The sequence below is a fragment of the Artemia franciscana genome, chromosome 2 (assembly GCF_032884065.1).
Source record: "Artemia franciscana chromosome 2, ASM3288406v1, whole genome shotgun sequence".
NCBI lineage: Eukaryota > Metazoa > Arthropoda > Branchiopoda > Anostraca > Artemiidae > Artemia > Artemia franciscana.
This window is the reverse complement of record NC_088864.1, coordinates 18,078,735-18,092,831: the sequence shown is the minus strand read 5'-3', so window position 1 is coordinate 18,092,831 and position 14,097 is coordinate 18,078,735. Positions and strand designations below refer to the sequence as shown.

Genomic DNA, 14,097 nt, shown 5'->3' with positions numbered 1-14,097 from the left:
TGTACAGCTTATATTAGATAAAATTGCTTTTCGCCAAAATTTAAAGAATTTCACCTTTAGCTGACATGAATTTTGAAATTTCTGCTACAGCAACTACTGCCAGTAAAACCTTCTTGGAAACTGTTCCATTAGATACGCGGTTGCAAAATTTTTATCGAAGGACGATTACTTAAAATAGAGAAATAATTGGATCAATCAGTTCTGTAATTATTTTCTGCAATATTGATGACTTACTTCCAAGAGGAAATGAACTAACAGAAGGAGTATTCATTGATTTACTCAACCGGAGAATATTATTCATCCTTGATTTACCTCAAAAATATGTTGGTCCGGGATTCGATGGATACAGTACATTGACAGGCGATGAAGGTAGCATTCAAGCTATTCTGCGAATAAAGTTTAAAAAGCCGTGGTTTTCAGTACCAGCCAAAGACTAAATCTAGTCGGTAATGTTGTGAATATGGCAACTGAAGTCAAGAATGCGGCTCCCAGAGCAGGGGGCAAGAGGGGGGGGAACAAGGGTCCATATCCAGATACTCAAGGGCAGGGGCAATATAATAATTTTTTCCAAATTATTGGGGATCAGAAATTTAATGGTAAAAATTTTTTTTTTAGCTAAAATTAAGGAGTAATATTGGACTTAAAACGACAGTATATATTCGTATATGAGGAGGGTTACCCCTTATATACCCCTCACTTTCTATGCTACTCACTTTATATTTTTAAGTTTGGCTTTTTATCCTAATTTTTTAACATTGCTGAAACACATAAGCACCTGGATTGAAATAAGAAGCTTTTTTAAAGCTCTAATAAACTGAACATAAGAAACGAGGGATTAAGAAGGGACAGTCCTACTCATGTACAAATATCTTTCTAAGTTTTAAGTTTTAATCTTTCTCCTTAATTTTTTTTAATAATTTTTTTTCTATTTAATTGGGAAGTGTACATTGTGCGGCTCAATTGATATATTGAAATATTGGCGAAATTAAATTATAAATACTTTAAATATTGAAAATGGATGTAATCAAGTTGATTACAGGAAGCAAATTGAAAAATTCTAAATGTGAGAAATTTTTTTTCATTATTCTTGTTTTAAGGGGGAGGGCGTTAAATTTTGTTCCAGTAACGCTTAGTTTCTTGCACAAAACTGCAGCAGTCTTAGAGCTAGAGGTGCTGAAATATATTTTTAACCACTGTTATTGATTTCCTTTTCTTCCTTTTATAAATGCGGCTCTGAAAATATATTATAGAAAAAGAAAAATCTTACAAGAAGAAACACAAAACCAAAACAATTAAAAAAAGAAAGAATTCTTCAGATGTATGTGAGTAATTGTTTTGGTAATAATGATACTACCTCGGATAAGATACGACACTTATTTTATTCTCTAACAAGGTTTGAGTGCATATGGCTGAGCAGGACTTCTTCTTAAAGGGCTAATAGCAGGACAGTATTTGGAAAGTTATGAATAATGGGGATTCACAAATATGCTAAAGCTAAAAATACTTAATAGATAAAATTATAGATAATAATTTATTTTAATATATTTGCAAAAAATAATGTTAATGGATTATAAAACTTGCAGGCCTAACGACGTCCACGGAAGCCTCCAATGATAAATCCACCTCCATATCCAGGTCTGTGTCCATAAGATGGGTATGTTGGTAATGCTGGAACAATTGGACGATGATAGTAACCTAAAATAATTATTAATTAAATTGATAAGCTGTGTGTAAAAATATTTAAATATATTTTGACGGATTGTTTCCATGAAAGTATAATATATGCTTTGAATTTATGCTCCTATTCTTTCTTGTCACATGTTTTTGGTTGACTTATAACCAACCCCCCCAAAAAAAAATACCCTCCCACATAAAATACCCCCTACAGAAACATCCTCACCCTTATAAAAAATACCCCGTAGGAAAATACCCCCTCCCTCGTGGCCGGTATGTCTCCAATCACTTTTGACTTAAAAGAAAAGGACTAGAACTCTCAATTTCTGATCTAATGAGTACCCTTCAAAGTTTCTGCGACCATGAGGAGGATCTATGGATGAAGGTGCGGTCCCCCTCCTATATGGGATAAACTCTGCTCACTTTTGGGCTTAATGATATTCTTTACTTTCATCATAACGGCGTAGACCAGAAATATTCTCAGAAATCATAAGGGAGTCGATATCAATTTCCCATTGTGATGCGTTCTTTAAAGTTTCTTTTGTATCCCCCCCCCCCGTTGGGAAAAATACATAATTTTTACGCTGGGGAGTTTTATGAAGGGGGGACTGTCGGGGGGAATTTGCAGAGAGGAGAAAATTTTTGGGAATAATTTCCTTGTAGGTGATTATACTCCACGAGGGGTATTTTCCACGAAGAGGCATTTTTACGGGGGGGGACATTCTCCGCATGGGGCTATTTTGTCTTTGGGGTATTTTCTGGGGGCTATTTTCCGTGAGAGGGTGTATTTTCCGAGGGTATAAACTCCTTGAACGGATATTTTCAAAGAGGGCATTACGTAATTGCATGACAGATAGACAGAACACTATGTAAAAGGAACAAAACAGAACTTGAATTCATCTGTAAACTTCTTACAAATATTCAAAAGCAGTTGTATTCTAGTTGCCATTATGTTCCCACAAGATTTGCACGACATCTGGTACGTAAAGCTGTGAACGTATTTCTAATTAAATAAGAGTTTTGAATCCTTCTGAGCTAAACCCAAAAACCAGTGGTTAGTAATCTATAATTTCTTGGGAGGAGTCTGCCTTAATGAGTCTCTGTGCCCAGCATAATTCATGTCCCATCTATTTTCAGATAGAAAGTAGATGGGTTTTAAGAGTTTTAAGGCTTTCAAATGCATCCTCTAGCTCTCTTTGTTCCAAGGTTCTTTTTCCGTAAGTTTCAGGCTTGAGTGGAATAGGTGAGCGATTTAAAACTCTCAGCGAAGCACTTCTTGCAAATTTTAGAGAAAGAGTGTAATCTCTATAAGGTATCATCACCCTATCCTATCGTTTTAAGGTATGGATAACATGTTGTTTGGTGGGGTTTTAAAAGGCCATGAACGAACTTCAAGCCTCTAATCATACGTACTGAAAATCATTGTATTAATCAACTTTAAACACTGTGCAAAATGCATAACTTCTATTAAAACCTTGCAGAAGGTAATGGTAGGGTCACTGCAGGGGCTATTGGTATTGGAGGAAGCACCGACTCACATTTCTCGTAGTCTTACAGATTGGAAATACTTGCAAGGTATCCGCTTAAACACGGTACTGCAAGACTGACTACCTTACTGCTAAATAGCCTGTGGTTAGTCGGAGAATGTTGCAGGGGCCACGATCCCCTGTTACTTTGGATTTAAATGATACAGGTAGAAAATACTTTTGTTATTTTGTTCAAACCACGGGGTAACATTCCCACCCTGTATATGGGGTGACTCCCGACTCAAGCCACAATTACTTCCCCTTTTTAAGTGTTAGAACTTAAATTGTTTCGCAACTGGTGACCAAAATTATACAGCTCGGTTCTCCAACACATTTACATCAATTCAGAACATATCTAGATTTTGCAGAGATGCAGGGGTGTCGAGGGGGTCACAGACCCAGTTTGTACCTCTAATCATGCAGGTTGAACATCTTTGCATGAACCCGGTCCAAACAAATTGCCAAATGTATAACTGTCTACTATAAATTTATAGCGATATGGAAAAGAGGGAGGGTGTTGAGGGGCTGCTTGCGCTGTAGGAAATGCAGGGTCACATTTTTCTTTTAATTCTTCAGATAAGAGATGACTACATGATTCTGGGTGAAGTAAGTTTCCAGCAAGCCTACATTGACTTACAAAAATTATCTGAAACTAACACATTTTTTTTATTTCTTACTATTCTTGATTCACAACAAGTTTTAGTCTTAATTTGGGCATAACATTTTTAAAACTTATAGATTATTTTTCCAATAGCATGGATATTTTCATTGAAAATAAGCATAGCCATTTATCAAAAGCAAGAAATAAGTTTATTTTTCTGTTTGTTAAAAATGAGGGATCAAGGCTTAGTTTAAGATATCAACTTTCCCAGATTGTAAATAAATATAATCTATTTGATTTAGTTAGAAATTTACCATCACTCAATACACATAAAAAGATATTGAAAGTGACAGTCGTTTCTGCCGACAGTAGCGGGGATTGAATGTATTATTGATTTATTTATAATTTATTTTGTAAATCCCATCCCTATCTCCAAGAGTCGATGTTTTTGTTATTTTTTATCCTTTTGCTTTCCTCCGTACTCCGCGAGAACTATTGATGTATAATTTCTTTTTCCTTTTTTTTGTTCAAAGAGACGTAGCGAGTTGCCTCTCTGTCTCCTTTGTGTGATTAAATAAAAAAAAACTATTTTTTTCAACTGAAAGTAAGGAGTGACATCAAAACTTAAAATGCACAGAAATTACTTCGTATATGAAAGAGGCTGCTTCCTCATCAACACCCCGCTCTTTACGCTAAAGTTTGACTCTTTCTCTCAATTCTTCTTTCTAAAACAGTAAAAAACTTTAGCGTAAAGAGCGGGGCGTTGATGAGGAAGCAGCCTCTTTCATATACGAAGTAATTTCTGTGCGTTTTAAGTTTTGATGTCACTCCTTACTTTCAGTTGAAAAAACTTGTTTTTTTTATTTAATTTCTGAACGTTTTTGAATCAATGCATGTTTTGATTTTGGCTCTCCGCAGAGGAATGATCGAAACAAAATTTGCATATTTTTTTTTTGGCTCAATGGCTTTCTCATAATTTTGATCGAATGATTTTGAGAAAAAAAGAGCGGGGGACGAAGCCTAGTTGCCCCCCGATTTTTTGGTTAATTAAAAAGGCAACTAGAACTTTTAATTTTTTACAAATCTTTTTATTGGTAAAAGATTTACGTAAATTATAAATTAGCTTACGTAAAGAACTTTTGTATTCTCATGTTTTTATTACATATATGAGGGGATTTGCCCCCTCGTCAGTACCTCGCTCTTTACACTAAAGCTTAAATTTTATCCCAATTCATTAAGAATGACCCCCTGAATCACAAAAGCCGTAGAATAAGTAGTTGAAATTACCGAAAATACTTTAGCGTAAAGAGCGAGGTATTAGAAGGAGGTGAGCCCCTCATATGGGTAATAATTTCTGTTTGTTTTAAGTTTTATTGCTGTTCCTTACTTCCAGCTGAAAAAGCTTTTTCACTTTTATTTTTTAATTGTTTTTTTTTTAATAATGCTAGTAAATCCTGCTCTCCCTTCATGGAAATTTTCTTCTCCCATTACAAATTCTCGAAGGAAAGTTCCCCCAGCATATCCATCTCTTCTCAACCCCTCCCCCAAACCAAAAAAATCCTCCTGAAAACGCCTGTATACTTCCCAATAACCATTACTATATGTAAGCACAGGTCAAAGTTTGTAACTTGTTGCCCCTCCCACGGGGACTGTGGGGGAGTAAGTCGTCCCCAAAGACATAGTTATAAGGTTTTTTGACTACGCTGAATAAAATGGCTATCTCAGAATTTTGATCCGTTGACTTTGGGAAAATAATTAGCGTGGGAGGGTAGGTGCCCTCCAATTTTTTGGTCACTTAAAAAGGGCACTAGAACTTTTCATTTCCGTTAGAATGAGCCCTCTTGCAACATTCTAGGACAACTGGGTCGATACGATCACCCCTGGGAAAAAAAAAAAAACAAAAAAAACAAATAAACACGCATCCGTGATCTGCCTTCTGGCAAAAAATGCAAAATTCCCCATTTTTGTAGATAGGAGCTCGAAACTTCTACAGTAGGGTTCTCTGATACGCTGAATCTGATGGTGTGATTTTCGTTAAGATTCTATGACTTTTAGGGGGCGTTTCCCCCTATTTTCTAAAATAAAGCGAATTTTCTCAAGCTCGTAACTTCTGATGGATAAGACTAAACTTGATGAAACTTATATATTTAAAACCAACATTAAAATGCGATTCTTTTGATGTAACTATTGGTATCAAACTTTCGTTTTTTAGAGTTTCGGTTACTATTGAGCCGGGTCGCTCCTTACTACAGTTCGTTACCACGAACTGTTTGATATGGATGCACATAGTTTTTTTCATTCTACATCGCTACTTCAACGGAAATAGATTCTAGCCTAACAGGGACCATCGTACCAAAAAAAATTAAAAAAGTGCATACCAAACATTTAGACCCTAACCCTCAGTCCCCTCCCCCAAGGTAAAGTTGGAGAATCACTTGTTCCCCTCAAAACATCCTTTGAAAGTTTCGGCGTACCCCCAAAAGCCATTCTTCTTGGATGTTTCAGATAAGCTGCTTTGACCAACTGGCAAATCATAATATTTTGTTTTTATAGTGACATTTCTATTTAACCTCAAATAGATTATAGCTCCTCCCGCTGAGCCTTGAATTGATTATAACTCCTCACATTGAGGATTCTAGCACGAAACAATTAGGTGGATGGAGGAAATGATTTTTTTTTGCACTCCGCTCCTCTTCTTTGCAAGTTAAAACTTGAGGTTCCCTTGGCCTCCTCCTGAAACACTTCCTGAAAGTTTCAAGTTGATAAGTCAATCCATTCCAAAATTTTGCAGATACGCTATTTTGATAACCTCTTACCATGTTGTGCTTTTTGGATTTACCTCGTAACTTAGAGATTTAAGAAGTCTAATTGTCATTGGAGTGTATAGTGTAGAAATGTTTATTTCCATTGGAAGCAATTTTAATCCTTCCCCCAACAAAATTTGAAGTTCCCTTGATCCCCCCACACTACCTAACAATTTGAGATGCATTCTCGGACCGCTCCCGAGATATTGTAGGTTTGCTGTTTTGATAGCCTGGATGCTCATGGAATTTTTGGATTTACCATTGCTTCCAGCCCTAAGTCACAATTTGAGGTCCAATTGAGGTCCACCCCACAAAACCTCCTGTAAGTTTAAACTTAAATCCCCCCAGTCGTTCTTGAAATATCTTAAATGTATCATCTTTTCAAAATTCATGTGTGTTATATTATCTTGCCGGTGGCTGTGCTGCCAGAAAATACAATTTCTTTGAAAAATTGCACCTTATTTGAATCCATCATTTTCCTTAAAAAGGACACTAGAATTTTCAATTTCCCATCAAATTAGTCCTTCCCTAAGCCTCTTAAATTGCCTGTTTTCATTTTTTAATGGAAGAAATATAGGTCTGAACTTGGGAGAACAATTTTATTATATGGCTATTTTACTGAATGACTATTTTAGCCAAGTATATTTAGTATTTAAGCTCGTAGATATGTAAAGCCTATGGGAAAAAAACAGATGTTTCGACTTGCCTGTTTTATTTCTTAATTTAAATAATATATGCCATAACTATGGAGTGTTATTTTGTTCTTTGGCTATTTAATAAATGACTGTTTTAACCAAGGTTATTTGGCATTTGAGGCTCATTGATGTACAAAGCCCGCGAAAAAACCACAAAAATTCAGTTGGTTATTTTTGCAGGAACTGGCGATTACATTGTTGATATATCGCTGATAAATTCAAGTTCTTTTTTACTTTGAAGATTTGGGGGGGGGTAGGATAAGGTTCTCTTCTGAGAATAATTCAAAAACGAATTTGGGTTAAGGGCTAAAGGCAAAGGTATTTCTAAATCTTCCCCTTCGCCTTGTATGTTTTCGCTTGTGCTCAATGATGTGGGTCCTTTGAAATATTAAGTAAAAAAACAAGTTTTTTAACTGATAGTAAGGAGTGACATTAAAACTTAAAACGAGCAGAAATTATTCCGTATATGTAAGGGGCTGTCCCCTCCTCAGCACCCCACTCTTTACGCTAAGGTTTGACTCTTTCTCTCAACTCTACTTTTTAAAACAGTTAAAAAACTTGAGCGTAAAGAGCGGGGCGTTAATGTCACTCCCTTACTTTCAGTTAAAAAAAACTTTTTTTTATTTCATTTCTGAACGTTTTTGAATTAATGCATCTTTTGATTTTGGCTCTCCGCACATGAATAATTAAAACGAAATTTGCAGATTAATTTATTTTTTTGGCCAAATGGCTTTCTCATAGTTCTGATCGGACGATTTTGAAAAAAAAGGAGCAGGGGAGGAGGCCTAGTTACCCTCCAATTTTTTTATTACTTAAAAAGGCAACTAGAACTTATAATTTTTCGCGAACGTTTTTATTAGTAAAAATATACTAATGGTAAGGTTACCGACATTTTTCGAGAAGAGCAGAGATGAATTTCATGCATGAGAAATTTTCAATGGAATAATTTCCTGGGAGAGGGAAATTTCCGGGGTGAACTTTCTAGGGGAAATTTCAGGCTGGAGGGATTTGACAGAATTCCTATACGAAATTATTTTTTATTTGTCTTCCTTTTTCTTTACAAACTCAGTTTTGTATATACAGACCTTCCAGGGGAAGTGGCTGAGGGAAATTTTCAGCGGGCTTGGATTTCTAGGATAAAATTTTCACAGAAGAAGGGATTTCTGGAGCGATTTAAAATGATTAGAAACTAAAGTGTTCTACAAATCAAAGTATTCTAAGGAGAAATTTTTCCGCCTGAATCGTCCGCAAGAAATTTTATGGTGGAGAGGAGGAAATTTTCAGCGAGGATGGAATTGAACAGAGAGAATTTTACAGAGGATGTATTTTATGTAGGAGGAACTATCAACAGAGGAGTTTCTGGTAAAGGGTAGGAATTTTTCATGGAGGGTGAGCCAGATTTACCGGTATTATTTGAAAAACAATCTGAAATTAAATAAGAAAACAAATTTCTTCAACTAAAAGTAGGGAGCAACATTAAATATCAAAAGGACATAAATTATTCCGTAATTGAAGGGGTTGCACCCTCTTCAATACCTGCTCTTTATGTTTAAGTTTGACTGTTCGTCCGATTTTTTTTAAGAACGATTCCTGAGACCCAAGGGCCGTTTAATTAGCATAGGCATTTTTTTAAAAGTGCTAAAACCTTCAGCGTAAGAACATGGTATTGAAGAGTGAGGAAGCCCCTTCATATACGGAATAATATCTCTTCATTTTGAGTTTTAATGTTTCTCCTTAATTTCAGTTTTGAAAATTTATTTTTTTTTAAATTTAATTTCGTTTAAGAGATTAAAAAGGCTGTCCAAAGTATTATTCACTTCTTTTAAATTGTTACTTACCTTCTGCTTATAAGTCCTTGTGTACGCTGATATTTCAATTCCTTGACTTTGTTTTTCATTTGTGTATTATTTATTTCCTTTTTCTTGTTACCATTATTAGTTCCACTCAAGGCCACTCTCTCTCTCTCTCTCTCTCTCTCTCCTCTCTCTCTCTCTCTCTCTCTCTCTCTCTCTCTCTCTCTCTCTCTCTCTCTCTCTCTCTCTCTCTCTCTCTCTCTCTCTCTCTCTCTCTCTCTCTCTCTCTCTCTCTCTCTCTCTCTCTCTCTCTCTCTCTCTCTCTCTCTCTCTCTCTCTCTCACTCTTCTCTCTCTCTCTCTCTCTCTCTCTCTCTCTCTCTTTATTTTTGGATTTGTTCTGTCATGACTGAGATTTAAAAAGTTGAGAGCCATGGTTAATCGGAAAAAAGCTAATACAAATAGTCTGAGTGAGAGGCAAACCTGACATTAGGCTTTTTCAAAATTATACAAAATTATGTTATTTTTCTTGTTGATTGATATTCTCTCATCCATCGATCCTCGTTTTAATCATTGCTTCCAATTAATCTAATCTTTCATCCCTTAGCTCTATGACTATCTACCTTAGTTCTGCCTTAGGAATGACGTATGGACGGATGATAGATTTATCTATAAACAATTGAACTGACATCATTTTTATACAATCCTAAAATTGGCTTATGCCAAATTTGCCTCTCACTCACTCGGACTATCTATCTTGGCTTTTTCTACAATTAGCCATGGTTTGAGGCCCACAACTACTTGATCTTGATTCTAATTAAATAAAAAAAAACAAGTTTTTTTAAATGAAAGTAAGGAGCGACATTAAAACTTAAAACGAACAGAAATTACTCCGTATATGAAAGGGGCTTTTCCTTCTCAACCCCCCACTCTTTACGCTAAAGTTTTTTACTGTTTTAAAATGTAGAGTTAAGAGAAAGAGTCAAACTTTAGCGTAAAGAGCGGGGGGTTGAGAAGGAAAAGCCCCTTTCATATACGGAGTAATATGAGTCCTTACTTTCATTTAAAAAAAACTTTTTTTTTATTTAATTTCTGAACGTTTTTGAATCAATGCATGTTTTGATTTTGGCTCTCCGCAGAGAAATAATTAAAACGAAATTTGTATATTTATCTCTTTTTTTTGGCTAAACGGCTTTCTCATAATTTTGATCGAATGATTTTGAGAAAAGAAGAGCGGGGGAGGAACCTAGTTTCCCTCCGATTTTCGGTTAATTAAAAAGACAACTAGAACTTTTAATTTTCTACGAATTTTTTTATAAGTAAAAGATATACGTAACTTATAAATTAGCTTACGTAAAGAACTTTTGTATTCTCATGTTTTTATTACATATATGAGCGGGGTTCGCCCCCTCGTCAGTACCTTGCTCTTTACACTAAAGCTTAAATTTTGTCCCAATTCATTAAGAAGGACCCCTGAATCACAAAAGCCGCAGAATAAATAGTTGAAATTACTAAAAATACTTTAGCGTAAAGAGAGAGGTATTAGGAGGTGATCCCCTAATATGGTTAATAATTTTTTGTTCGTTTTAAGTTTTAATGCTGCTGCTTACTTCCAGCTGAAAAAAAACTTTTTCGTATTTATTTTTTCATTGTTTTTTTTAAGTAATGCTAGTAAATCCTGCGCTCCCTTCATAGAAATTTTCTTTCCCCATGACAAATTCCTCGATGGAAAGTTCCCCCAGCATATCCCCCTCTTCTCAACCCCTGCCTCCAACCAAAAAATCCTCCTGAAAACGCCTATACACTTCCCAATAACCATTACTATATGTAAGCACTGGTCAAAGTTTTGAACTTGTAACCCCTCCCACGGGGACTGTGGGGGAGTAAGTTGTCCCTAAAGACATAGTTATAAGATTTTTCGACTATGTTGAATAAAATGGCTATCTCAGAATTTTGATCCGTTGACTTTGGGAAAATAATGAGCGTGGGAGGGGGCCTAGTTGCCCTCCAATTTTTTTGGTCACTTGAAAAGGGCACTAGAACTTTTCATTTCCTTTAAAATGAGCCCTCTTGCAACATTCTAGGACACCTGGGTCGATACGATCACCCCTGGAAAAAAAAAACAACAAAAAAATAAACAAACAAACAAATAAACGCGTATCCGTGTTTTGTAAAAAAATATAAAATTCCACGTTTTTGTAGATATGAGCTTGAAACTTCTACAGGAGGGTCCTCGAATACGCTGAATCTGATGGTGTGATTTTCGTTAAGATTCCATGACTTTTAGGGGGTGTTTCCCCCTATTTTCTAAAATAACGCAAATTTTCCCAGGCTCGTTACTTTTGATGGGTAAGACTAAACTTGATGAAACTTATATATTTAAAATCAGCATTAAAATTCGATTCTTTTGATGTAGCTATTGGTACCAAAACTCGATTTTTTAGAGTTTTGGTTACTATTGAGCCGAGTCGCTCCTTACTACAGTTCGTTACCACGAACTGTTTGATTTTAACTCAATGTGTTTGCATGTGCGTGTTTTTGTTTTTTGTTTTTTGTCTCTCCTCTACCGTGCCTGTGTGACTGAGTCTCTGTTTGCATGCCTCTGTGTCTGTCTTTGTTTTTTTTTTTTTGTGTGTGTGTCTGACCCTATATGTTTGTGTGTCTGACTTTTTTTTTCGTGTTTTTTTTTCTCTCTCCCACCTTGCCTCTGTGACTATGGCAGAACTAGGGTTGATAAGCACGGAGTAGCAACCTAAAATTAAATAAAATCTAAACCCAAGAAATTTAAAAAAAATCAATTTGTACAATTGTTTCTACTGTGATTGAGCACCAAAGAAGCTAAATAAAGTTGCTTCAGTGAGAACACTGAAGCACCTGTATAAAACAAAATAAAATTAAAATGCAATTAATTATTTTATTGTGTAATAATAATTTTGTCTGCTTCTACCGCTGCAATTTCCCTAGGTCTTGTAATTAATTTAGTCCCCTGGTGATTTTGTAAAGCTTTATTGCCCTCATTAGTTATTGGTTCACTTTTATGATAAATATTGTAAATCTGGTCAATATTTAAATTACCTGTATCTATATGCATTGAAATATTAGTAAGATTTTTTTTTATTCCAATTGCTGTCAAGCCTCTGCCGTTAGAACTGCGTCATCGTCAAATTGTACGTAATGAAAAATAAAGCTGAAAGCAAAGTTTCAGAAGGCTTACTACATTTAAAACTTTATTTTATTGACTTGCGATGCTCTATAGATCGTTCAACAAACTGTTGGCGAGTTCGGCCAATGTAAAGCTTTCCATAAGAACAAGGAATACTATACACACCACTACTCAAATTACTACGAGTTAGATTCTTCCCACAATTTAGAAAGCTGTTGAATAGTTTAACTGACTCAAAGCATTCATCAATTTTATATTTGTTAAGTTTTCCCCTAGACCAGGTACATAGGGCAAAGAAAAATAAGTTGTAACTAGTAAAGAATCAACCATTTCCCATAGTAACCAAAAAATAAAAATATGTTGTTTTTTTAATGAATCCTATTACTTATTCAGAATGTCAAATTGATTTTCCCTTGTCGTGTTTTTCCTGTTTTGGTTTTTGCTTTGGTTCTTTTTTTTGTATTTTTTTTTTTTTTTTGCTTTTTTTTATGTTTTAGTCCAATCTTGAAAAACGTTGAATATGTAGACATCGATAAAACAAAAAACAAGAAAAAAAATGCCCATTTCACAGAGAAAAACTTTTCCAGGCTCTCAACTTTCAAAATTGCTTACAACCTGAGCGGGTCACTCTTTACTATATGAGTAAACTAGCTCCGCATCCTGATAGATGGACATAATACAACCATCTTCCTCACCAAGTTTTTACATGTTTATGATAATGTTTCCTGTTGCTTCTCTTATCTTCACTGCTATTCGCTTGTTTCTTACTTTTGTTTTATAGTTGTGCCCCTTACTTGTATACCTCATCTCCACAGACTCATTCATACTTGGCTGGGTTTCACTATACAAAATTTATGTTTGGGTTGTTTTTAGCCAATATGTAATTATTTATTCCTCATTGTAACTCACCCTGTCGTAGTGCAGTGTATAGATGATTTGCTTGACAATACGAGGCCCATAGATAGATCCTTGCTGCAGTAAGATTGGGTGACAGGCTTGGGAGTCGCCATCGTAATAAAGACCCTGCAACTGAAACTTCGGTTCCACGCCCTATGCGCCGACAATGACTCTTTAGGATGTTTTTTCTCTAACTTTAATCTATTTTAACAGACTTAGCATTCATTATAATAAGTTTTTTCAACTTCTTTAAAGTTACAGCCTAGCAATTACGATCCTGTGCCAATCTTATTGTACTTTTTTTTTAGAATATTGAAAGTAAAACTATTTTCTAGGTCGTGGAAAATTTATTGGAAGTCATAGTGTATCTACATTATGGAGGCTCTTACCCAAGACGGAAACGTTTTCTTACCAGGCCTGGCCGTCCTAGCTCCAATCACGAACCCTCAAGCTGCCAAGCTTGTCATATACAAAAGTGTAGATTCTTATAAAACCGTGAATATTGTTTTGTTTCTATAGTTGTTTTAGGCAACTATTTTTATGACATTTTTTTTAAGTATTTGAAAATTATAGAGTCTTTTTATTTATTTTCTTTTATACTATTTATTAGCATTTTCCGCTTTTAATTTCAACTGTGCCAGTCTAAGGGGACACTATTTGGAGTGCAGGTCATCCTTTAAAAAAATTAACTGGTAGATCATCATACACCAACTAATACAAATTATAAGATCTACGGAAATGCAGAGCTTGTTTCTTTTTAACTTTCATCTCAAGAACTATGTCAGGAAATGATCAGGTCTCTCAATCTTAAAAGTTGGCACTAATTTTAATAAGTATTTTCTATACCTTTACGTCCTAGTTTCAAAATCTTGGAATTTGCAAGGAATCAAGATTTATAAGATTTCGTGGTACTTGTTAATACTCTCCAGCTCAATAAGATTAAAA

At 35.2% G+C, this 14,097-nt stretch overlaps 1 protein-coding gene across 1 annotated transcript in view; it reads left to right on the top strand.

Moving 5' to 3' along the window:
- LOC136038065 (uncharacterized) overlaps window positions 1-13,739 on the top strand; it is a 53,814-nt gene extending 40,075 nt beyond the window's left edge. The window contains exon 5 of the mRNA XM_065721036.1: window positions 13,488-13,739. Coding sequence (XP_065577108.1) covers window positions 13,488-13,643 — 156 coding nt within the window. The 3' untranslated portion in view covers window positions 13,644-13,739. The remainder of the gene's footprint in view (window positions 1-13,487) is intronic.
- The last annotated feature ends 358 nt before the right edge of the window (window positions 13,740-14,097 follow it).